General features: G+C 37.3%; 1 protein-coding gene across 1 annotated transcript in view; it reads left to right on the top strand.

Moving 5' to 3' along the window:
- The window catches only part of PAICS (phosphoribosylaminoimidazole carboxylase and phosphoribosylaminoimidazolesuccinocarboxamide synthase), a 51006-nt gene extending 24799 nt beyond the window's left edge, over nt 1-26207 (top strand). Inside the window, exons 7-14 of the mRNA XM_061192329.1 lie at nt 481-678; nt 6891-7069; nt 14503-14682; nt 14778-14891; nt 15758-15841; nt 16776-16956; nt 18460-18618; nt 23364-26207. Coding sequence (XP_061048312.1) covers nt 481-678; nt 6891-7069; nt 14503-14682; nt 14778-14891; nt 15758-15841; nt 16776-16956; nt 18460-18618; nt 23364-23530 — 1262 coding nt within the window. The 3' untranslated portion in view covers nt 23531-26207. The remainder of the gene's footprint in view (nt 1-480; nt 679-6890; nt 7070-14502; nt 14683-14777; nt 14892-15757; nt 15842-16775; nt 16957-18459; nt 18619-23363) is intronic.
- The last annotated feature ends 1444 nt before the right edge of the window (nt 26208-27651 follow it).

A 27651-nucleotide genomic window follows, 5' to 3' on the forward strand; every position in this document is an offset into this window, starting at 1 on the left:
GGGAAAAATACAGCATTTTTTTTCCTGCAAGCTAGTTTAGTTATTGTATTGTGAGAACATATATGAAACTACTCATGTTGTTGCATTAATTTTAATGTATTTTAACTAATTCTGCTTCAGTTCTGCTGTGAGAGAGGCAGGATGATAGTAAAAGAGCACGACATAGCATTAGATATCGGAAGACAGGGTTTTTTCTGGCTCTGCTATTTCTTAACTGTGTGACCTCTACTTTTTGATACTTAGTTTCCTAATCTATATAATTATTTACATAATTAAAATTCGTCACAAAATTTTATGAATGAAATGTGATGATGCATTGAAAATTGTAGAGTGTAAGGTTCTATGCAGATGAGTTCATTTTTATTAAAATTATTTAATTACGCTATGTTCACTGATTCATCGTTCTAGACAATTTAGTCTTCTAAATTATCTTCTCTACGAAACTTCCTGAAATCTGATGCTTCTGTTTTATTTCCACAGTACTGAAGATTGGTAAAAAACTCTATGAGGGTAAAACAAAAGAAGTCTATGAATTGTTGGATAGTCCAGGAAAAGTCCTCCTGCAGTCCAAGGACCAGATTACAGCAGGAAATGCAGCCAGAAAGAATCACCTTGAAGGAAAAGCTGCAATCTCAAATAAAATTACCAGTTGTATTTTTCAGCTGTTACAGGAAGCAGGTGAGTGGCTCTCCCAGTAGCCTCCCCCTTCATGTTCTTTCTCATGTATACATACTGGTCCTTTTCATGGGGAAATGACATTATTTGGATAAATAAGATGTTGATTACCAGTTGATTTTTTTTTTTTTTCAGTTGTTATAGGAAGCAGGTAAGTGACTCCCCCTACAGCCTCCTCCCTTTCACACATACCACTCTGATCTCTTTAATGGGGAGATGGCATTATCTGGTTTAACAACATGTTTGGGGATGTCTCACATGCTAAACTTATTTAAATTAAACCAGAAACTTAAATTTCACTGTAACACTTTACTTGGTTTGGAATTACTTAAGTAGTATCATTCAGTTAGTTAAAAGGAATCTTAACAGTTTGCTACAGTCTTTGTCTGGCATGTATTTCTGCAACTTTCCTCTGCTAGGACATCTTAGGAGAGGCTTACCTATGAAGGAACTTAAGGAACTTAACCTGTGAAAGAAGCACATTCTGGTGTTTGGCAGCTCTAATTGATGAATTTAAATTTAGTCCCTAAAATTCTGTATAAATTTGCTCCACCCGTTGGAGATTATACAGAACTTCAAATCCCTCTTCTACTTGAAAGCCCTAAAAAGTAATTGAAGACTGCAACCTCGCCTTCTCATCCTGCCATTCCCCAAGTGAGAGATTTGGACTAGATCAAGATCTGCAGGGTTATCTCCTGCTCTAAAACTGAATGAAGACTATTTCCAATAGAGAAATCTATTCGAAAGATGAAATTCAGATCAAAACATTCTGTGGAGGGCGTTTGGAGTGAAAGAAGGGAAATTAGGATAATGGTTTTTCTGCAGGAATTCAGGCAAAGGCTGATCGGTCTGTAGTGTATAAAATCTCAGCCAGCAAAAGATTTGAGCTCTTTGCCTACAGTGTAAGAGACCTTGTGCCTTGGATCATTCAACGTGTGAAGCCTCCAGTTCCTTATCTGTAAAGTAAAAGCTTTGTTCTTTATCATTCCGGTTCTGATTTTACAGTTTAATAACATTGTCTCCTTTTACTTCCAATATTCCCAGTTGCCCTCACATTTCTTAGATTTTCCAGTAAGCACTAATCTTAATTATTAATAATTAAAATTAATTAATTACTCTTTCTTAAATCCAAAGGGGAATTTAATACCTTTGTTTCCAGTGAAGATAGATCTGCCTTCCACAAAATAACAAGGTAATTCAAGTTAAACCCATTCCATCAATACAGAATAGGTTCTTGAGTAGTTTTGCCTCTTCCAAAGTACCCTGTTTCACATTTTTAATTAATGTGTAAAAACTATGTTTACTTGACAGCCTAAATTGTCATCCATATCATAAATCCCTCTATGCATTGAGGGTGAAAATATTGCTGTAAATTTAAAGCACCTCCCTCAGTTCATAACTAATACAACCCAGGACTTTTAATTCAAGGCCTCCTTGATTGGTGGTTTCCCAATGACTGAGTAGATTTCTAGAGAGAGCATCAAACTAGTATTAGGTTTCTTTTGCAGTACAAATAAGTGCTCCATTTTTTAACCTCATAAGTTATCTCCTCCCCATACACATTAAAATGGTTTATAGTTGATAGACACTATAAGCTGTTAACAATACAACTAGCTTCTGTGTCCCCATAGTAATTGTACCCATCTATGGGATTATATATATGCATTTAAGTAATGGGGGATAAGTACAGGCCCAAGTTTTTATTTGCTTATTAAATAAGGCACCTATTCAGTGTACTTGCCAGGGCTTAAGGACAGGTGAATTAGGGTGATCCAGTTTTGACTCTCAAAGTCCTGCATGCAGCTGGGAAGGTTGGTCATCCACGTGAAGTACTCCAGCAATCATCTGTTTGGCACACTTAACATAGCTAAAACTTACTTGGTTCATAAGAAATGCTGAAAGGTGTTTCCCAGGTTTTATATACTGTGGAAAATCTAAGGTTTTAAAAATTCTTAAACAGATGATTAGTTTTAGGGTATGGATTAAGAGTTCTGTTAAGCCTTATATAATTTTTACTTGCTAGTAGTTAAATGCTATGTCTAGTTGACCATCAGTGGTCTATTTAAAACTGCTTTCTTGGGGCTTCCCTGGTGACGCAGTGGTTAAGAATCCACCTGCCAATGCTGGGGACATGGGTTTGAGCCCTGGTCCGGGAAGATCCCACATGCCACGGAGCAACTAAGCCCGTGCGCCACAACTATTGAGCCTGTGCTCTAGAGCCCGCGAGCCACAGCTACTGAGTTCGCATGCCACAACTACTGAAACCCACGTGCCTAGAGCCCATGCTCCACAACAAGACAAGCCACCGCAATGAGAAGCCCGTGCACCGCAATAAAGAGTAGCCCCTGCTCGTCGCAACTAGAGAAAGCCTGGGTACAGCAACGAAGACCCAGCGCAGCCAAAAATAAAATTAAAATTAAAAAAATAATAAATAAGTTTATTAAAAAAGTAAAATAAAACTGCTTTCTTTATAAACAGGGATATATTCCAAATTAAGATATTTCTAGGAATTCGAATGGAAAAAGCACCAGAATGAGAATCAGTAAATCACAATTCTAGTTTTCTCTTTGTCACTCATGAGCAAACTATAAAAGACTGTATTATATATGCTGTACCTGAATTTTGAAGTTCCTGAATTTAGTCTCATTACTAAAAAATCAAAATTTAACCTTTTAAGTTTCAGTTCCCTCCTGCACAGAAACGCACTATGATTACATTTTAGTGTGATAGTAGTGATATGACTAACAGTCTTGCAGTTGTTAAACCACAGGTGGGGAGCTGGGCAACCTTAATAGAGGGATGGCTCCAGCGCGGTCATACTTGGCCATTGTAATTCAGAATGTGAAATGACATTTACATTTTCTTAGTAGTCTTGATAGGAGTTTTGAATTGTGTAAACAACTGAGACTAATGGGAGGATTTCTTTTTCTATGAAGCCATGGAATTTGTTTTAATGATTAACACGTATATTAGAAGCAATTATTATATCATCTAAACTGAATCTCTCTTTTTTCTTAGTAGCAATTTTTTTTTTTAATGTACAAGATCATTACCATAAGTTGATTCTGTGGTTTTGATTCCCTTAGATATAGGGGAGGACTTTCCTCTGAGTAACAATAACTGTTGTGTATATTTGAACAATAGATTTGGATACTAGTCTATCAAGCTTGATAGACAACTGAGCAAATATGACTACTAGGTAACAAACCTAAAAAAGAAGAGCTCTTAAACCCAGACATGTACTTACCACCTCAAGTTAAGGATTGATTTAAATCATCTGCCTGCCCATGAGCCCAATCATTCATTAAAGGTTAAAATGGCCTAAATATTGACACTTTTAACATTCTTTCCCAGAGTTGCTGTTAGTGCAGCATACAACAATTTATTTATTTATTTATTTATAAATTTATTTATTTTTGGCTGCGTTGGGTCTTCGTTGCTGCACGAGGGCTTTCTCTAGTTGCAGCAAGTGGGGGTTACTCTGCATTGCGGTGAGCAGGCTTCTCATTGTGGTGGCTTCTCTTGTTGTGGAGCATGGGCTCTAGGTGCGCGGGCTTCAGTAGTTGTGGCTTGCAGGCTCTAGAGCACAGGCTCAGTAGTTGTGACACACGGGCTTAGCTGCTCAGCGGCATGTGGAATCTTCCCAGACCAGGGCTTGAACCCGTGTCCCCTGCATTGGCAGCTGGATTGTTAACCACTGCACCCCCAGGGAAGTCCACAATTTATTCTTTTCCCTGTTTTAATTGAATCTTCCTGGTCAAATCCAGAGGGAATGTGGAGAAAACAGTACAGGTTTAAAAACTGGATAGTGCATTTCAGGTCCAGGCTCCATTACAGATTGGCAGCATGACCTAACTTGCTAAGTTACTTAACTGCTATGAGCCTCTACTTCTTTCACTGTAAAATGTGAATAATAACAGCTACCTCAAAAATTTTATGTATGGTTAAATGAGATAATATGTAAAACACTTCGGGGACTTCCCTGGTAGTCCAGTGGCTAAGACTCCATGCTCCCAATGTAGGTGACCTGGGTTCTATCCCTGGTCAGGGAACTAGATCCCACATGCATACTGCAACTAAGAGTTTGCATGCCGCAGCTAAAGATCCCATGTGCTGCAACTAAGACCTGGTGCAGCCAAAATAAATAAATAAATAATTTAAAATAAATAAATAAAACACTCAGCATGATGCAGGGTTTCCATAAATGTAGGTTCTCTTTACATATGGATACATACATATGTACATACATACATAGATACATACATAAGATCAAAGATCTTCAGTCCTTTCCTGATAAGAAAAATTTGATCTTATTAGAGGTTTAGATGGGGATTGGAGGTACTAACATTGTAGCCCGAAGATGAGCATTATTATGTTAAACCCATGCAGGTTTCCAGGAGATATTTTAATTCACGTTAGTGCTATGATGTAATAACTCGTCTAGGAGAGGCGGTATAGCATAGTGGTTAAGTGAGCAGCATAGAGTTCAGACTGTGGGTTAGAAACCCTGCTTTACCTAGTACTAGCTGACATAACTCCTGTGTCTCAGTGTTGTTATCTGTTTCATTGGATGAACGTCATACCTTATCAGGTGCTATGAGGATTAAGCAAAAAGAAAATGAATTTATAATGCCTGACCTAAAGTAGGTCTTGCAAATTGTGGTAAAATATACACACATAAAATTTACCATGTTAATCACTTTTAAGTGTACGATTCAGTGGCGTTCAGGTACACTGACAATGTTGTGCAACCATCACCACTATCAACTTCTGGAACTTTTTCATCATTTCAGACAGAATCTCTGACCCGTTAAACAATAACTCTCCCCTGATAACCTCTATTCTACTTTCTGTCTCTATGAATTTGCCTATTTTAGGTACCTCATATAAGTGGAATTATACAATTTTCACCTTTATTTCACTTAGCATAATGTTTTCATGAATCATTAATCATGCTGTAGCATATATCAGAATTCCCTCCTTTTTGTGACCGAATAGTAATTCATTGTATGTAAACTACATTTTGTCTCTCCACTACAGTCATCTGTTGTTAGACACTTGGGTTATTTCTCCCTTTTTGGCTATTGTTAATAATGATACTGTGAACATTGGTGTACAAATATCTGTTTGAGACCTTGCTTTCAGTTCTTTTGTGTATATACTTAGAGTGGAATTGCTGGATCATATAGCTTCTAATACATTGTAACTATTATTAGAGAGATTGTTATTTTCCAAGGCCGCCACATAAACTAGCTCTTTATCTTAGTTTTCCAGTAACAGTTTGCGTAAGAGTGAAGAGAGGACGGGCAAATATTTTCTTTGCTCTTGGCCAAATTGGCCTCCATGTTCCTGCTGCTACCTGTTGAATGCTTTTTTCAAGGACTCTTTGCTTTAAATATTGAGAGAAAAAGGCTGTCCAAAATTTAGGGCTGTATCTGATTATGATAAATAGGTTAATATTTTACAAGGCCCATATAATCCTGGACCATAGAATGAGAATTCTGCCACCAGGTCTGATTTAGAGAGAATTTAGTGCCACTTAGTCACGTGCCTTGTGCAAAGTTAGGTGCACAGTGGCAGAGGATATAGTATTTTTTGAACAGATGAATGATGGTAAAAACATTGGGACCCAGATTTTTTGATCCAGCTTCCCTTGCAACATTAACATGAAATATTCCTGAATATTTTGATAAGCAGTAGAAAGCCATCTTAATACCTTTTTTCCTACTTCTGCCTTTTTTAAAAAAATTACATTTGTTTTTGATAGTGCCATTTAAGGGTAATGCATTTGGCTAGATAGGCTTTTTGTTTTGTTTTTTGTAAAGGGTAGAGTTTTATTATGCCTCAGATCTCCCTTTTTTTTTTTTAATTTATTTACTTATTTATTTATTTATGGTTGTGTTGGATCGTCATTTCTGTGTGAGGGCTTTCTCTAGTTGTGGCAAGCGGGGGCCACTCTTCATCGCAGTGCGCGGGCCTCTCACTGTCGCAGCCTATCTTGTTGCGGAGCACAGGCTCCAGACGCGCAGGCTCAGTAATTGTGGCTCACAGGCCTAGCTGCTCTGCGGCATGTGGGATCCTCCCAGACCAGGGCTCGAACCCGTGTCCCCCGCATTGGCAGGCAGACTCTCAACCACCGCGCCACCAAGAAAGCCAGATCTCCCTTTCTAAATACAATTTTAATGCTTTTTTTTCTTTTTGTCATCAATCTGTAGGTATCAAAACTGCTTTCACCAGAAAATGTGGAGAGACAGCTTTCATTGCACCTAAGTGTGAAATGATTCCAATTGAATGGGTTTGTAGAAGAATAGCAACTGGTTCTTTTCTCAAAAGAAATCCTGGTGTCAAGGAAGGGTATAAGTTCTACCCACCTAAAGTAGAGATGTTTTTCAAGGTAATTATTTTATACCTCCCTGTCTTACTATAACATAGCAACAAGTTTATTACAAAGTCAAAAGATTTAAATATTATCAAAGCTTATGATACTGCAGTTGTCATTCCAGAAATATTTGTCAAAAATGTACAGTTTAATCAGCAATGATAATTCAGATTTTTAAAAGAAAACCTTTGAAAATCTGCTTATCTTATTTTGGACCAAGATGACTAACAAAATGAACAAATTAAAATTAGCAGGTACGAGTCACTGGGAGAGCCTTTCCCAGAAGCATAGAGTGACACTTTGTCTTCAGGAAAAGGTGTTTTTTGTTTTTGGAGGCGGGTTGCAGGATCTTAGTTCCCCGACCAGGGATTGAAGGTGTGCCCTTGGCAGTGAAAGCTCGGAGTCCTAACCACTGGACAGCCAGGGAATTCCCAGGAACAGGTTGGTGGGAAGCCTGGGTGAAGAAAAGAAGATGAACACAAGAACCAGATTCAAATCACCTGTATTCTTTGAACCCTATTAGGTGAAGCCAGAGTGAGGCCTTCACATAATGAGATTGAACTGCCTGTTTTCTAAAAGGAAAACCAATAGAAAGATTAAAGAAAAAATTACTGTTTTCTACAGTCGTGTGGCTGACAGGGTCTTGGTGCTCCGGCCAGGTGTCAGGCCTGAGCCTCTGAGGTAAGAGAGCCGAGTTCAGGACATTGGACCACCAGAGACCTCCTGGCCCCACGTAATATCAATCGGCGAGAGCTCTCCCAGAGATCTCTGTCTCAGTGCTAAGACCCTGCTCCACTCGACAACCAGCAAGCTCCAGTGCTGGGCAGCCCATGCCAAACAACTAGCAAGACAGGAACACAACCCCACCCATTAGCAGAGAGGCTGCCAAAAATCATAATAAGTTCACAGACACCCCAAAACACACCACCAGATGCGGTCCTGTGCACCAGAAAAACAAGATCCAGCCTCATCCAACAGAACACAGGCACCAGTCCCCTCCACCAGGAAGCCTACAGAACCCACTGAACGAACCTTACCCACAGGGGGCAGACACCATAAACAACGGGCACTACGAATGTGCAGCCTGCGAAAAGGAAACCCCAAACACAGTAAGTTAAGCAAAATGAGAAGACAGAGAAATACACAGCAGATGAAGGAGCAAGGTAAAAACCCATCAGACCAAACAAATGAAGAGGAAATAGGCAGTCTACCTGAAAAAGAATTCAGAGTAATGATTGTAAAGATGATCTAAAATCTTGGAAATAGAATGGAGAAAACACAAGAAATGTTTAACAAGGACCTAGAAGAACTAAAGAGCAAACAAACAATGATGAACAACACAGTAAATGAAATTAAAAATTCTCTAGAAGGAATCAATACCAAAATAACTGAGGCAAAAGATGGGATAAGTGACCTGGAAGATAAAATAGTGGAAATAACTACTGCAGAGCAGAATAAAGAAAAAAGAATGAAAAGAATTGAGGACCGTCTGAGAGACCTCTGGGACAACATTAAACGCACCAACATTCGAATTATAGGGGTCCCAGAAGAAGAAGAGAAAAAAAAAGGGACTGAGAAAATATTTGAAGAGATTATAGTTGAAAACTTCCCTAATAAGAGAAAGGAAATAGTCAATCAAGTCTAGGAAGTGCAGAGTCCCACATAGGATAAATCCAAGGAGAAACATGCCAAGACACATATTAATCAAACTATCAGAAATTAAATACAAAGAAAAAATATTAAAAGCAGCAAGGGAAAAGCAACAAATAACGTACAAGGGAATCCCCATAAGGTTAACAGCTGATTTTTCAGCAGAAACTCTGCAAGCCTGAAGGGAGTGGCAGGACATATTTAAAGTGATGAAAGGGAAAAATCTACAACCAAGATTACTCTACCTGGCAAGGATCTCATTCAGATTCGACAGAGAAATTAAAACCTTTACAGACAAGCAAAAGCTAAGAGAATTCAGCAGCACCAAACCAGCTTTACAACAAATGCTAAAGGAACTTCTCTAGACAGGAAACACAGGAGAAGGAAAAGACCTACAATAACAAACCCAAAACATTAAGAAAATGGGAATAGGAACATACCTATCGATAATTACCTTAAAAGTAAATGGATTAAATGCTCCAACCAAAAGACGTAGACTGGCTGAATGGATACAAAAACAAGACCTGTATTTATGCTGTCTACAAGAGACCCACTTCAGACCTATGGACACATACAGACCGAAAGTGAGGGGATGGAAAAAGATATTCCATGCAAATGGAAATCAAAACAAAGCTAGAGTAGCAAATCTCATATCAGACAAAAATAGACTTTAAAATAAAGACTATTACAAGAGACAAAGAAGGACACTACAGAATGATCAAGGGATCAATCCAAGAAGAAGATATAACAGTTGTAAATATTTATGCACCCAACATAAGAGCATCTCAATACACAAGGCAAATGGTCACAGCCATAAAAGGGAAAATCGACAGTAACACAATAATAGTAGGGGACTTTAACACCCCACTTTCACCAATGGACAGATCAACCAAAATGAAAATAAATAAGGAAACACATGCTTTAAATGACACATTAAACAGGATGGACTTAATTGATATTTACAGGACATTCCATCCAAAAACAACAGACTACACTTTCTTCTCAAGTACTTATGGAACATTCTCCAGGATAGATCATATCTTGGATCACAAATCAAGCCTCGGTAAATTTAAGAAAATTGAAATCATATCAAGTATCTTTCCCAACCACAACGCTGAGACTAGCTATCAATTACAGGAAAAAAACTGTAAAAAAATACAAACACATGGAGGCTAAAAAATACACTACTAAATAACCAAGAGTTCACTGAAGAAATCAAAGAGGAAATCAAAAAATACCTAGAAACAAATGACAATGAAAACACGACAACCCAAAACCTATGGGATGCAGCAAAAGCAGTTCTAAGAGGGAAGTTTATAGCAGTACAATCCTACCTCAAGAAACAAGAAGAATCTCAAATAAACAACCTAACCTTACACCTAAAGCAATTAGAGAAAGAAGAACCAAAAAAACCCCAAAGCTAGCAGAAGGAAAGAAATCATGAAGATCATATCAGAAATAAGTAAAAAAGAAACAAAACGATAGCAAAGATCAGTAAAACTGAAAGCTGGTTCTTTGAGAAGATAAAGTTGATAAACCTTTAGCCAGACTCATCAAAAAAAAAGGGAGAAGACTCAAATCAACAGAATTAGAAATGAAAAAGGAGAAGTAACAACTGACACTGCAGAAATACAAAGGATCATGAGAGATTACTACAAGCAACTATATGCCAATAAAATGGACAACCTGGAAGAAATGGACACATTCTTAGAAACGCACAACCTTCCGAGACTGAACCAGGAAGAAATAGAAAATATGAACAGACCAATCACAAGCACTGAAATTGAAACTGTGATTAAAAATCTTCCAATAAACAAAAGCCCAGGACCAGATGGCTTCACAGGCGAATTCTATCAAACATTTAGAGAAGAGCTAACACCTATCCTTCTCAAACTCTTCCTAAATATAGCAGAGGGAGGAACACTCCCAAACTCATTCTACAAGGCTACCATCACCCTGATACCAAAACCAGACAAAGATGTCACAAAAAAAACTACAGGCCAATATCAATGATGAACATAGATGCAAAAATCCTCAACAAAATACTATCAAACAAAATCCAACAGCACATTAAAAGGATCATACACCATGATCAAGTGGGGTTTATCCCAGGAATGCAAGGGTTCTTCAATATATGCAAATCAATCAATGTGATACACCATATTAACAAACTGAAGGATGAAAACTATGTGATGATCTCAATAGATGCAGAAAAAGTTTTTGACAAAATTCAACACCCATTTATGATAAAAACTCTCCAGAAAGTAGGCATAGAGGGAACTTTCCTCAACATAATAAAGGCCATATATGACAAACCCACAACAAACATCGTTCTCAGTGGTGAAAAACTGAAGCCCTTTCCACTAAGATCAGGAACAAGACAAAGTTGCCCACTCTCACCACTATTATTCAACATAATTTTGGAAGTTTTAGCCACAGCAGTCAGAGAAGAAAAAGAAATAAAAGGAATCCAAATCAGAAAAGAAGAAGTAAAACTGTCACTGTTTGCAGATGACATGGTATTATACATAGAGAATCCTAAAGATGCTACCAGAAAACTACTAGAGCTAATCAATGAATTTGGTAATGTTGAAGGATAAAAAATTAATGCTCAGAAATCTCTTGCATTCCTATACACTGATGATGAAAAATCTGAAAGGGAAATGAAGGAAACACTCTCATTTACCATTGCAACAAAAAGAATAAAATACCTAGGAATAAACCTACCTAAGGACACAAAAGACCTGTATGCAGAAAACGATAAGACACTGTTGAAAGAAATTAAAGATGGTACAAACAAATGGAGAGATATAGCATGTTCTTGGATTGGAAGAATCAACATTGTGAAAATGACTCTACTACCCAAAGCAATCTACAGATTCAATGCAATCCCTATCAAACTACCACTGGCATTTTTCACAGACCCAGAACAAAAAACTTCACAATTTGTATGGAAACACAAAGGATCCCGAATAGCCAAAGCAATCTTGAGAAAGAAAAACGGAGCTGGAGGAATCAGGCTCCCTGACTTTAGACTATACTACAAAGGTACAGTAATAAGACAGTATGGTACTGGCACAAAAACAGAAATATAGATCAGTGGAACAGGATAGAAGACCCAGAGATAAACCCATGCACGTATGGTCATCTTATCTTTGATAAAGGAGGCAAGAGTGTACAATGGAGAAAAGACAACCTCTTCAATAAGTGCTGCTGGGAAAACTGGACAGCTACATGTAAAGGAATGAAATTAGAACACTCCCTAACACCATACACAAAAATAAACTCAAAATGGATCAAAGACCTAAATGTAAGGCCAGACACTATAGAACTCTTAAAGGAAAACATAGGCAGAGCACTCTATGACATAAATCACAGCAAGATCCTTTTTTACCCATCTCCTAGAGAAATGGAAATAAAAACAAAAATAAACAAATGGGACCTAATGAGACTTAAAAGCTTTTGCACAGCCAAGGAAACCATAAGACGAAAAGACAACCGTCAGAATGGGAGAAAATGTTTGCAAACGAAGCAACTGACAAAGGATTAATCTCCAAAATATACAAGCAGCTCATGTAGCTCAATATCAAAAAACAAACAACCCAATCCAAAAATGGGCAGAAGACCTAAATAGACATTTCTCCAAAGAAGATATACAGATTGCCAACAAACACATGAAAGGATGTTCATCATCACTAACCATTAGAGAAATGCAAATCAAAACTACAATGAGGTATCACCTCACACCAGTCAGAATGGCCATCATCAAAAAATCTAGAAACAATAAATGCTGGAGAGGGTGTGGAGAAAAGGGAACCCTCTGGCACTGTTGGTGGGAATGTAAATTGATACAGCCACTATGGAGAACAGTATGGAGGTTCCTTAAAAAACTAAAAATAGAACTACCGTATGACCCAGCAATCCCACTACTGGGCATATACCCTGAGGAAACCATAATTCAAAAAGGGACATGCACCACAATATTCACTGTAGCGCTATTTACAGGAGCCAGGGACATGGAAGCAATCTTAAGTGTCCATCAACAGATGAATGGATAAAGAAGATGTGGCACATATATACAATGGAATATTACTCAGCCATAAAAAGAAATAAAATTGAGTTATTTGTAGCAAGGTGGATGGACCTAGAGTCTGTCATACAGAGTGAAGTAAGTCAGAAAGAGAAAAACAAATACTGTATGCTTACACATATATATGGAATCTTAAAAAAAAAAAAAAAGTTCTGAAGAACCTAGGGGCAGGACAGGAAAAAAGACACAGATGAACAGAGTGGACTTGAGGACATGGGGACAGGGAAGGGTAAGCTGGGTCGAAGTGAGAGTGGCATTGACATATATACACTACCAAATGTAAAATAGATAGCTAGTGGGAAGCTGCCGCATGGTATGGGGAGATCAGCTTGGTGCTTTGTGACCACCTAGAGGGGTGGGATAGGGAGGGTGGGAGGGAGATGCAAGAGGGAAGGGATATGGGGATATATGTATACATATAGCTGATTCACTTTGTTATACAGCAGAAATTAACACAACAGTGTAAAGCAGTTACACTCCAATAAAGATGTTAAAAAGTAAATAAAAAGTACAATTAGCAGTTATTAGGAAGAAGAGAAAAGTAACAATTTAGTAAATTTTTAAATCTATTATTGAAGAGTTTGAAGTAAAGGCTAATAAGGGGACCTTTTTATATTCTTTTTTTGGGGGCTACACTATGCGGCTTGTAGGATCTCAGTTCCCTGACCAGGGATTGGGCCCCGGCCACGGTAGTGAAAGCCTGGAATCCTAACCACTATGCACCAGAGAACTCCCAAGGGATCTTTTTATATTCTAATACAGAAAAACTGTTACTATCAATGTTTCTTATAAGCAAAAACATACAATAAAGGATGTAGGACTCAACGGTCATGAATTTGTATTGGTTTTCTTTATTGAAACTGCTTTTTTCTTTTCATCTTTGTTTATGCTGTTAAGTATATTTCTTCTATTTCAGAAGCGATGTTATTGTTGCTTTTTATTTTATTTATTTATTTATTTATTTATTTATGGGCTGCGCTGTGCAACTTGTGGGATCTTAGTTCTCCAACCAGGGGTTGAACCCAGGCCCTTGGCAGTAAAAGCACAGAGTCCTAACCACCGGACCACCAGGGAATTCCCTTCTGTTGCACTTTTATTCAGTGAACTGCACAGCTTAAAGCATTGTCTTATGATTATAATTATACAAATCAAGAATCCATAAAAGAAAAATTTCATGTTCAGTTGGGACACTACTTAGAATAAAATGAAAGTATTTTATTTTTTCATGCATCTCTTTACTTTTCACGAAGTCTCTTGAATTATCAAGTAATGTCCCTGAAGACTTATAGTCTTGTATGAATTCTTATCAAAAATAAGGTCAGGGGATTATGAAAGTTGCATTCTGGAAAGATTTTGGTGGACTAAAATGTGTTTTGGCCTTCTTACCATCTCTGTTGCCTCTGATTAAGGAAAGATAAAAATCACAAACTTGTATTTAAATTATTTATATATGGAAAGCAAATTCTTTACAAATACTTTATGACATAGAATAAGTTACCCCCAAAGTTTGAATTTTAAAGTAGCTATTAAAAATAGAAGAGTTTAAAATGATTGCTGTGAATTAAAGGGTATTTTAAACAAACATTAAATCTTTAGAGAAAATGAATATTTCTGAGGAATTTATCATGCTCAAGGGAAAAAGGACTTCAGTTTATCTGAAAAGTTCAAAATTTTTGTATTTAATTGTACTTCTATACTTTTTTCTCAGGATGATGCTAATAATGATCCACAGTGGTCTGAGGAACAGCTAATTGCTGCAAATTTTTGCTTTGCTGGACTTGTTATAGGCCAAACTGAAGTGGATATCATGAGTCATGCTACACAGGCTATTTTTGAAATACTGGAGAAATCCTGGTTGCCCCAGAACTGTACACTGGTTGATATGAAGGTACAAATGAAATGGGGTTTTGAAAGTAAAGGTTATAACCGAGAAATGTCTTTGTAGTAATTTTGAAAAACTCTTTGGTGATGTGCTATTTCTAGATTGAATTTGGTGTTGATGTAACCACCAAAGAAATTGTTCTTGCTGATGTTATTGATAATGATTCCTGGAGACTCTGGCCATCAGGAGATCGAAGCCAACAAAAAGACAAACAGGTAGGTAATGCTTCAGGTTTTCTTTAATCCTTTGCAAGATCAGGCTGGGATAGAGAAGAAGGGGAAGATGGGAGGAAAAGAAAAGTCAGTTATTGTTACTTATGATATGAACCTGAGTTGTTGATTGCTATTTATTTTTAAAGATAAATATCTCTTATGTTTCATATATCATGGAAAAAAGATAGGAGTGATACTTTATATTTATGAAGCAGATTTCTCATTTATTATCTTAATAGACTCACGCAGGGTAAGTATTATCCTTGTTTGGCTAATTGAAAACTAAGGCTCTAAGATGATAGATATCTTCACAGTTACAAGAGTAAGTGGCAGATCTGGAACTCGGGTCTTGCAGATCTTATCAGGCTCCATATCTGCTCTTTCCTATGAAAAACAAAATTAGGGCAAGACCCTCTCTATACTTAATACGTAAGAATTGTCAGGGCAGCTAATTGTAGTTGCTGGTGTAGTAACTCAAATGAAAATACAAGTATACATCACCATCTGAACTTTCTCTAGTCTAATTCAGGAAATGAATTTGTTGACTCACATACATTTTCAGATATATCCTTTGCTATGCAAACTCTTCATAATCTGTACCCAAAACTCAGAAACCAAATAATTTTAGATAGGAAAAATATTACTAATAGAATACTTTACCCAGTCTTCTTTTCTATCAGAAAACTCTGGCTCTTTGAACTGACTTAGGTCTGGGAATTGGGTGAGAGTAGTGAGTCTCTATAATGGTGGCTCACATCAGTCATCTCTGCTTACTAGATCTAGTTGCTGGGTGTTTTTTGGGGGAGGGAGTAGGGGGAGGTCATGCACATCTAGTACTTGTATTCTAAACTTTCTATCTTATTTTCTAGTCGTATCGTGACCTCAAGGAAGTAACTCCTGAAGGGCTGCAGATGGTAAAGAAAAATTTTGAGTGGGTTGCAGAAAGAGTAGAGGTAAACCTTTTGTAATAAATCAGTATTGTATTGTATGTTTTTCTCCAAGAAAATCTTGCTTCAAAAAGAAAAAAAAAAAAAAAAAATGAGAGGGTGCAGTGCTTTTCTTTTTTCCAGTGACTTTAAAGAAAGGAGCACCTTTAAAAAATGTACCAGCTGAACTATCCTCACTGGCATACTGGAACTCCCTGCTGTGAAACTGGCCAGTCCTCATCTCCCAAATCCTGTTGGGGAAACCTGGAATCCTTTCCTCCCTGCCCCCTACAGGAGAAGCCTTACATTTCTTACCCACCTCTCCACTGCTACTCAGAGTTCCACTAGCAAGAGTTTAGAATTGGAACTCCATGTGACATTAAAATGTCACTCTAAAATTTATGGTATTATTATTAGTATAATTCCATGGAAATTGAATGGGGTTTATGGTTATCCAAGGGTAGTAACTACTTTTTAGAACATCATTTCCATAGGAACATGCATTTTGAATTCCAAGCAACTAACTTAAAAAGATTTATAATATGACTTCTACTATGGCTGATTATACCTTAAAACCCCCATTGAACAGAATGTACTAAAAATTTTCAGTGACATATTTTATATTGTAGCTTCCTGAATATTAATTAAAAGGTTTGAGTATTTATCCTTGCTTTTTATTACAATAGTAAACAATTTATCTGATTAAAAATCTTACTCATTAGGTCTTAGTTATGAAGACCACTTTCCTTTATATATAGAGGTTATTTTGAAAAATAAATCCTCTATCATTTTGTTCTGCTTGTCTGTCTTAAATTTGGTCTATTAAAGGAAATATTGTGGCAGGTTATAATTTTACTATAAACTATAGCTCTGTAAACTGACTATTCTTACAGTACTCATTCCTATATTTATTCATTTTTGTCTTTGCCTTCTTTTGCATATTCATGTTTTTCTTTTCCAGTTGCTTCTGAAACCAGAAAGTCAGTGCAGGGTTGTAGTATTGATGGGCTCAACCTCTGATCTTAGTCACTGTGAAAAAATTAAGAAGACTTGTGGAAATTTTGGCATTCCCTGTGAACTTAGGGTAACATCTGCCCATAAAGGACCAGATGAAACTCTGAGGATTAAAGCTGAGTATGAAGGTAAATGTAGAATAACTAGAGCATTTCAGGAAGTTCTCCTGATTTTGCCCCAAATTTTATGTTTAGGCTAATAATGCTGAAAAATAGTTTCGCCACATTCCAAGGGAAAAAATGTGATATTCTAGGCTTTCATGATGTTTACCTCCATAAGTTTTAAGGTGCTCTAGGAGCTTACAAAAGAATGGACCAGGGAGAAAGAACTGAAAATGGAAGCATGGGAGGAAAATGAAGACTAGAATTAGTCTTTACCTAATCCCCTCAAGCATTGTTTCTAATATGCTCCAACAGAAGATAGGCCCCACGTCAATTACAGAAGGAGGGCCTAGGGTTGAAGCAGCGGATCCTCTCAAGTATCTTTAACCGTCAGCCTTTCCTGGGAGGCAGTCAAACATGAAATTAAGGAATAATTTCAGAATTTAGTGTATAAAAGAAATGTCTTGATGGGATAGCATCTAAAATATGGAGCCCTGTAGATTGGAATGTTTCTCAACTGGAAAAAATATTGGTTGAGTATTCCTTCTGAAGGTAATTGCTATAGGAGCATAGTTACTGAATTTTGGAGGGTTTTTTTTTCAGGGGGTGGGTGGGAATGTCTCAGACCTCTTCGATAAGCTAATATAAGCCAGATCTCTTTCTCCAGAAAAATGCAAACATAAAATTTTGGATTCTAAGTTAGGAATCACTGTTGTAGGAAACAAAGGAATAACTTATGAATTTATGAAAGAATAAAGTATTTATGAGGTATGTTTAAAAATATATTGAAGGGTCTTAAATATTTGGGTACTGTATTATTGAATTCAGTTCCTCAACTCTTATTTCAAGAAGTGTCACTAAACGCATATATGTGGAAACTAGAAAAATGGTACAGATGAACCGGTTTGCAGGGCAGAAATCAAGACACAGATGTAGAGAACAAACGTATGGACACCAAGGTGGGGAAGCCACGGGGGGGTGGGGATGGTGGTGTGATGAATTGGGCGATTGGGATTGACATGTATACACTGATGTGTATAAAATTGATGACTAATAAGAACCTGCTATATAAAAAAAAAATAAAATTGAAAAATTAAAAAAAAAAAAAGTGTCACTAAACCTCTAGTCTCTATTCATTGTGTCTCCCATACCCTGTTGGTTGAAAGACACCAGGACAGATGCCGCTTCAGGTGGTGTCATTCTTTGCTTCAGCGAGCCAAAGTAGCAATAGTAGAAGGGGCCGTTGAACCATTCCCTCACTCACACCCTGGTGTTATACCTCCTTTATACTACAGATCTCAAAGATGGCCAAACTTCTTCTTGCTACTTCATTACTTGATATACAGTAAGTGGCAGAGTGAACCTTATATTTTGAATATATATTTAATAATAGTGTCAATATAGTGCTTTTTCTGGAGACTACTGTTAAAGAACTCAAGGAGTTACTACACATGGGCCCTTTTTTTTTTTTTAACCTATCTTTAAATCTCTTGAGTGCTTAGCCTAATTATAAACTTGTAATTTGCCTAGGGGGTGGCATTCCTACTGTATTTGTGGCAGTGGCAGGCAGAAGCAATGGTTTAGGACCAGTGATGTCTGGTAACACAGCATATCCAGTTATCAGCTGTCCTCCCCTCACTCCAGACTGGGGAGCTCAGGATGTGTGGTCTTCTCTTCGATTACCCAGTGGTAAGATAATTGAATTTTTAAAAAATGTTTATTAAAAAGTTTCAAATATGCACTGTAGTAGAGAGAATAACATAATGAAATCTCACGTACCCGTTACCCAGCTTCAGAAATTAACATCTTGCTGCATCTGTAGCCCTCTCCTGCTGGATTATTTAAAGCAGATCTGAGAGATTATGGCATTTTATACTTCAATATTTACGTATGCCTTTCTAAATGATAAAGACCCTAGTTTTAAAATCATAATTATGATACCATATTCACACCTAAGAAAAATTAATGATAATTTCTTAAAATCTAATTTCCAATTAGTGTTCAAGTTTTTCCAGTTGTCTCATTTGTTTTTACAGTTTGTTTATTCAACTTAAGATCCAACATAGCCCTTATATTGCACTTAGTTTATATATCTCTTAAGTCTCTTTTAATCTTCCTTTTTTTTTCCTCTTTCATTTCTCCTATAGAATTTTCCGCATTCTGGATTTAGCTGATTACATTCCTGGGTGTTGTTTAACATGCTCTTCCATCCCCTATTTTCTGTAAAGTGGTGGTAAAGTCTGTTGTTAGATCAAGTTCAGATTTGGTTTTGGTTTTGGTTTTTTTCCCAACCCAAGAATACATCATTCATGGTATTTTGTTGTTTTGTTTTTTGTAAATGTGATTGTTACTTCTGTAGAGGAAATAAAATATTTAAAAATTAGAGATTAGAATAATTAAAACCAAGGAAGTTTCATCAGTTGGCTGGCTGAGCAGGATATCATAAAATAACAGTATTGTTGTGTGCTCATCATGGTCCAAGATAATGATCTGATCTACAAGGCCTGAGTGTCAATACTGTTTCAGTAAGAGTCGATCTGCTTATTACTTAATAAACCTCATATTTTTCTCACAGTCGTGTAAGTGTGAATCCACTCTTGATACGTGTTAAGTAATTGTGCCCTCTGACATGTTCCCATATGGACTGGCTTCTCTGTAGGCCTGTTGCACTGCTCTTGTCTTAGGATCTCTCTCTACAGCACCCTGGACATTCATTTTGCCTTTCTCTAGTCTCGGATCTCCTGTTTCCTAGGTCCCATATCTTTACCTTCTTGGTTTACTTTTTGTTGGAGAGCATTCTAGGGAACTTCCTGAGGAAAGGGTACAGAAGATAAACTTTTTGAGACCTTGTATACCTAAAACGTTTTTATTGTAGCTCAGTCTGATTTGATAATTTAGGAATAGAATTCGAGGTTGAAAACTATTTTCTGTCAGAATTTTTTCTTTTTTTAATTTATTTATTTTATTTATTTTTGGCTGCGTTGGGTCTTTGTTGCTGCTCGCGGGCTTTCTCTAGTTGCGGTGAGCAGGGACTACTCTTTGTTGCAGTGTGTGGGCTTCTCATTGCGGTGGCTTCTCTCGTTGCGGAGCTCGGGCTCTAGGCGCACGGGCTTCAGTAGTTGTGGTGGGCAGGCTCAGTAGTTGTGGTGCATGAGCTTAGTTGCTCCGTGGCATGTGGGATCTTCCCGGACCAGGGCTCGAACCTGTGTTCCCTGCATTGGCAGGCGGATTCTTAACCACTGCGCTACCAGGGAAGCCCTGTCAGAATTTTGAGGTCATTAGTCCTCTGTCTTCTAGCTTCCAGAGTTATTGAGAACTCCAGTGCCCTTCCACCATTCTGGTTCTAGGTCATTTATGAATTTTGTTTCTTTCTGGAAACTTCTTGGATCTTTTATCAATCCATTATTCTTAAATTTCACGAAGATGCGTCTTGGTGAGTCTGTTTTCATCCTGGGCTTGCAGTGGGCTCTTTTAATCTGGAACTTTGATTCTTTAGTCCTGGGAAATTTTCTTGAATTACTTAATAATTTCCTTCCGCCTCCATTTTCTTTCTTCTTTCATTTTTGGATTTACTTTTCACCGCCTTGATTTCTATTTTATTTTCTTATTCTCTCTTTTTTTTTTTTTTTTAATATTTATTTATTTTATTTTTGGCTGTGCCAGGTCTTAGTTGTGGCATGCGGACTTCGTAGTTGCGGCACGCAGGATCTTCATTGTGACATGCGGACTCTTAGTTGCAGCATGCATGTGGGATCTAGTTCCCCGACCAGGAATCGAACCCGGGCCCCCTGCATGGGGAGCGTGGAGTCTTACCCACTGGACCACCAGGGAGGTCCCTGTTTTCTTATTCTTGTTGCCATACTTTCTGGAAGATCTCTTCAACTTTACATTTCAACCCATCTATTGAGCTTTTCATTTTGAACGTGGTATTTTGAATTTCTTACAGCTCTTTTTTGTTCTCTGGTCTCCCCCTACCACCTCCCCAAACATCGTTTTCTTGTTTAATCTTTGCAATAACCTCTTGTATCTCTCTGAGATTATTATTGTTCCTTTCATATTAGTTCCTTTCCATAGCTGTTTGCTAAGCCTTGGCTGTTTTCTCTTGTTTAAGAATGGCACTGTAAAAACCAATTGGAGGGACTTCCCTGGTGGTCCAGTGGCTAAGACTTCACGCTCCCAATGCAGGGGGCACAGGTTCGATCCCTGGTCAGGGAACTAGATCCCACATGCATGCCGCAACTAAAAGATCCCACATGCTGCAATGAAGATCCCGCACACGGCAACGAAGATCCTGCGTGCCGCAACTAAGACCTGGTACGGCCAAATAAATAAATAAATAAATAAATTTTTAATAAAAAGTGTTATAAAAAACCAATTGGAAGCTCTGCAAGTGGGTAGGGCTTGTCAAAAGTGGCCTCCACTGTGAGTGATCTTGTAGGGTCATTCTTTCAATAACCCCTCACATCAGTGTCTTTGATCTTTTCTCATGTGTTGGCCAGAATTACCAGAGAACCTTTTTAGTCTCAGTCTCTTGCTGAGTTTGTTAACGTGTGCAAGCTTAATCCCATGTTTTCACCGTGGCATTCCTTGCTTCACCTGTGCCCGGTTGGCACAGAAGTCTGGACTAAAGTCTGTTTTGCCTCCAGAAGAATTTAAAACTCTGCCACGGTGCAGAAGGGGCCATTGTTCAGGTACACAGAGTGGGGAGGAGGATCTGATGGCCTTACTTCTTCTTGACTTTCACTCAGTCTTCTCCTTGACTTTCACTCAGTCTTCTCCTTTTTAGCCCCATTTTCAACCTGATTCCTCCCCTAAAAGGTATCTGGTGTCACCAGTTCCTCAACCTTTGAGTGGGTTCTGTAATGTCAGGTTGCTTCTCATCTTTCCCTGCTTCTAGTTAGGATTAAATTTTCTTGGTCTGCTAAGTTACTACTCCATTTGCCAAAATGTTATTGCTGTTATCTCTTTGTTTGTGTATGTTTATGTCTATTTTCTTTATTCCCTTTACTGTTGTTTTTATAGGTTTCAGAGATACACACATCTTGTGACTAATCTATCTTTAGCTAGACTGATCTGATTATATCAACTTCCCAAGTTAAAAATCTATAACTATAGATGAAACTATACCCAAATTTATGCCAGAGGAATAGTATAGATATTATTATCCATGGAGCTTAGAAAAAGGAATTTTGAGCAAATATGTGGCAGTTTTTACCTAGTAATATCCAAGGAGAGACAGAACCTAGAATATTTTTAGATTCTGATCATTAGAACTGGGGAGAATCTTTTGAGGAACGTTTTCACAGTGGCCTGTGTAAGATCCTGAAAACTCCGTTCCTCTTGCTCTTATGGCATGCTCACCAGGTAACTTAATTTTTTGCTAATTAGGTTTTCTTAACATCAGAAAGTGAGTCATGGGCAATAGGCACAGGTATTTCAGTTGCTAGAGTGGAATACTCTACCTAGTTTACTACTAATAATGGTTGACATTCATTGAGTATTTACTATGTGTCAGGCACTGCTCCAGGCACTTTATCTGTATTAACTCATTGACTCCTCACATAAGGTAGCTACTAGTTATCATTCCCATGTTACAGATAAGGACACTAAAATTAATTTGGCTGATGTTGGTTATGTAGTAAGTAGCTGAGCTGTGTAAACTGATTAATACAAATTAAATCTTGTGATTTATACTTTAGTCTGCTCTTATTGGGGATAGTGAGAGTCAAAGAGCCTGATGAATTCCAAGAGTATTTAGGGAAATTGGAGCTTTTGGATCTATAACCTATTTAGTCCTTGACTCTAATGACACAGACATAATAGTACCACCTCAAGAAACTGCCTGAGCAAACCTGTGGCCCCCGAGGAAGTTACTTTCTTAGTCTACTGTCATTTAGATCTTATTACTATTGAATTTATTTATAATATTTCTTAAAATTATTTTATGGATTTGACTTTTCCACTGCTTAAAAATGTTAGAATAATTCAAGTGCAAAAACAAAAGGAATAACTAGAAAATTACCAAAACAATTAACATACCTCAGGTTTGTCTAAGAACAGATGATTCTACCCACTTACCTCATTCCTTGTTTTATTTCTATTGCGTTTCACCAGGGATTTAAAGGGATAATGTATGTGAAAAGAACTTTGAAAAAGGTAAATTTCTTTGCAAGTGGATTCAGTGAGAAGAGTGATAGTTGTATATAAAATATCTGTTCCTGGCTGATAAATATTACTTATCATATTATAATCACTTTATCACTCTAAAGAGTAAAGATGGAAACTCCTTCCACAGATCTTACTTCAGATAAGGATAATATAGTAGCTGTATTGTCTGTGGCTAGCAGGGCTTCTGAGAGTATAAAATAGTTGGGTAAGTGGTATTTTCATTATTAATTTACAGCTCAATTTTCTGTCTTTTCTTTTATGAATAGGTCTTGGCTGTTCAACCATACTTTCTCCAGAAGGATCAGCTCAGTTTGCTGCTCAGATATTTGGATTAAACAACCATTTGATTTGGGCCAAACTGCGAGCAAGTGTATTGAACACCTGGATTTCCTTGAAGCAGGCTGACAAGAAAATCAGAGAGGGCAATTTATAAGAAAGAACATCATTGCATTTTTTAGGAGAAAAACTATAAATTTCTAGTTTAGCTGCCGGAAAAAAAAATCAAGTAAGATGAAAAGATTTAAAATCAACCAGAGAAAACAAAATTTATAAGTGAATAAATGCTTCTCTAGATTCATGAATTAGTAGAATAAATGTACATATTTATTAGTATTTCTTTATAAGTAGTGAAATTACTATACATTTAAAATTAATCTCTTACCCATATATGGTCATTGTTAGGTAGGCAGTATAATTAAATATATTTCTTAAATGATAATAATGTCCTATTATAGAGCTCTAAAGTTACTACTTGACTTTCTACATCTCAGTCCGTAAGTTTTAGAAACTTAAAATGGTTGTATCTTAGGGTGGTTAAGAGCAATATAGTCCTCTTTCACATTATGATCTTTACAAAACTCTAGGGCATGGTTTTTTATTTGCAGTCAGTATGTCAGAAAATGATGTTGTATTTATCTCTAGCTATAGCTAGAGATGATGTTTGGGTTTGATATTGCCTTTTTTAAGAAAAGCTGAGATTGACGCTGGGGGTAAGAAAGACATGAAATAAGATGAAGGGGCACTGTGGAAACCATGGAGAGACTTCTGAGAACTTCTCTGTTAAGTGTCAGGGCAATTTCTCATGGAAAAGAAGTACAGTCACCTTTGCCATTGCAAATGAATTAGTAAATCTTACTTGGCTCTGTAGGTCATAAAATTCTTTTAATTCTGATAACACATATTTTAGCCAGACTAACAATCCCCAACCTACCATCATTTTCAGAAATTGGAATCTCCCAGTTAATACCCATAACTAGTTTCTTTCTTGTAACAGTATTAAGTCTAGGCAGTATACCCAGCAAAATGCACTTCTAAAGGAGCAGTTGTTACTGAGAGGTATGATAGTTCATCATGAGTCTATAAACCATATTTGGAAATATCAGTGTTACATTATGCAGCCTTGAGGATTTTATAGATCATTAAACTTTAATCCAGGTGTCTGTGAACCCCTTAAGCTTACATGTAAAATTTTATGTATATGTTCACTTCTATGAGAAGGGGGCGATCAATTTTTACCAAAAAGATGTGTCCCCCCCAAAATGTTAAGAATCTCTGCTACAGATGAAACCTTGATAAAACTTTTGCCACTGGCCTACACTGTCTGTGCTTTTTCACCTCCCTCTCAACTGTTAACAAGCTGGCATCTCATCACTTCCTTCACCTGATCTCTGTGGGGTATGATTGACCTAACTTCCTTTCTTGGGCTATACACCAAGTTGTTCCAACCTCAATCTTAATCATTCCTCATATTTTACTCTTTCCCTTAAGTACTGATGTTTCCTACTATTGAGTCCATTGTTTACAAATAATGGTAGGATAATTTTAATTCTTTATAGTGAATGCCTGTAGACTTGTATTTTCAGCTGTCCATTTCTGTCTGAATGCTCCAAACTTAACTCATCTTCCACCAAGCCTATATCTGGCTGCACTCACTGTCCCAAGTCAGAAGCTTAATTTTATCCTTGATGTTTTTCTCTGACCTTTCATTTCTAACTCATCACCAAGTCTTGAATTTACCCTGTTTACCCATCCACTGTACCTAAACCTCAAGCAAGGGTCAAATTCTGTATTATTAGCCTGATCTAGGTCTTCATTCTTAACCCAACCTTTTTGAGGTTGATTGTCCAAGGACTTAAAACAAAAACTCTTAAATAAATTTCTTTTGCAACATAGACTCCTTTGAAAATATGAATGCTGTTGACCCTCTCCCTAGAAAATTGCACAGTATGTTTACTAACAGGTTCCATTTGTTCCTGGGTTCCTTGAAGCCTATCCATAGTCTGTAGGTTAAGAATTGCTGTTGTAACCCATCAAGGAAACTTGCTTTCCTCTTTTTCAGACTGTTGCATATCTGTACCTTTAGTTCTTAGAATGTTCTCATTTGTCATTAAAATCTACTTGTTAGTTACTAGAGCTTCATCTTCACTTTCTCCATGAAACCTTCCCTGATAAACCTTCCAGCTACAGTGGCTACAAGTACTTTCTCTGTTGGATTGTAAGCTCCCAAAGAGGAGAAAACATAATTCTACAGTTTATTTCCCTTACGTTGTCTTATGCTCTGATGTGCTAATGCCTAGCTGTCTGTCAGAAATGGGGGAATTATAAAAATCATGTACTGCTTTATTTTCTAAAGTTAGATCACAAGAACAATTAAAAAGATTTGATTTTAACGTCTTTGAACTTGGGCTTCATAGTCTCTGAATAGTCATTGGCTGCTATTTCAGCTCTTCTATCCCTACCTAGCAAAAGCTCCACCTGTTTCTGTGCAGTACATAAAAATGTCAAACACTGATTGAGACTCGTAGATAGGACTGACCTTTATCAATGGTCATTATTAGTTTCTTAATAGAGTACATATATCCTCAGTAGTATAGTTCATCAGTGCTAGAGTAAATACTTGTTTGAAAGTATTTTAACTGTTATAAAAAGTAACTTACACAAACCTACCTGGTTTGCCATCTTTGGGTGTTTATACTTTCTGTGGGCTTATAGTTAAATAGAGGAAGAAAAATTGTGTCCGAATAACGCTGTAGTTAAACTTTATATCTTAAAGCCACACTTAGAATTGCTTTAATGCCTTCTGAAATTTAAACAAAGCAGCCAAATAAAAGCCAAGGATAAGCTCTTGTGTGAAGCTTTATTCATTCATCCATGTGTGAAATACATGTTTTGCCTTATTTTATTCTAGGCCCTAGGAAAGCAACACTGAACAGAGACAAGGCCCTCGCCCTCACAAAAGTTACATTTTATTGGGGATAACAAACCATGAAAGATAAATCAGATAGACTGAGGGAAGTATAAGTACACATGAAGAACAGCCAAGGTGAGAGGACAGTGATGGGGTAAGAGGAAGGTTTTTAAGGAGAGCAGGGCAATGATGTAAAAGAGGAAGCCATGCAAAGATATGGGGAAATAGTTTCCCAGACTAAAAGAACAGAAAGTAAAACAGCTTTGCCTTTCTGAGGACCTGCAAACATGCTAATATTGCTGGAGCTCTATGAGCAAGGGTAAGAGTGGAAGGAGACGTTGATGTAAGCAAAGGCTAGATAACTTAGGGCCTACAGACCACACTGAAGTGTGTCAGGAAAAACCATTGGTAAGTTTGAGCAGGGGCTGACATGATGTATTCAACAGGTTTTAAAGTATTCTCTGGCTGTTGTGTGGATTAGAGGAGAAGCAAGGAGATTGGTTAAGAAGCTACTGTAATCCAGTTGAGAGAAGATGTGACCTTCAACAAGTTACTTCAATTTTTTGTGCCTCAATTTCCTCGTGTGTAAAGTGGGACTAATACTACCTACCTCAAGGTGATTATGAGAAATTAAATGAGTCAATATATGTAAAGTATATCCTAGCATATGAATGCGTTATGTAAAAATCTATTTGGCTGACTGTATAGAATAAGTGGAGTTGATTCCATGAAAATTACCTTGAATTTGATATTCCCTTCAGCTGATTTAATTTCTAAAAATAGGAAAAAAGGGCAGAGAGTCAGCATAATGTGACTTAAATAAAACATGGCGTGCCATAGAACATCCACAATTTCTCCCCGCCATCTTAAGCCCAGCAGTCCTTGGAAAGCCAATGGAAACACTTACTTTTAATGGTGCCTTTTGCATTTAACTCCTCACAACCTCAAATACTTGGGGTGGGGTTGTTAACCCAGCATTGTGGTACAGTGAAAATAGCAGTAGAATGGGAATGAAAAGATTTCCTTGGGCACATTTCTCTTTGAGCTTCAGTAACTCCTTGCACTCTGTCCTCAATCCCTCTTACCTTTCCTTACTTTTCTTCATAGAATTTATTACCACCAAACATGGTATATATTTGTTTATTGCCTCTCTCTCCCAACTAGAAAATACATTCCATGAGTACACTAGGTTTTCTTTTTGTTGTTAATTGTATCCCAAGCGACTAGTATTGATATAATGCCTGACATTGGCATTTAGAAGGCACTCAATAAATATTTCTGGAATGAATATATGTGCAAATTCCCATAGGTATGGCAACATGGAACCATACATAACTAAATATTAGAGGAGTATAACATGCAAGGGG

The sequence above is a fragment of the Eubalaena glacialis genome, chromosome 5 (assembly GCF_028564815.1).
Source record: "Eubalaena glacialis isolate mEubGla1 chromosome 5, mEubGla1.1.hap2.+ XY, whole genome shotgun sequence".
Lineage (NCBI taxonomy): Eukaryota > Metazoa > Chordata > Mammalia > Artiodactyla > Balaenidae > Eubalaena > Eubalaena glacialis.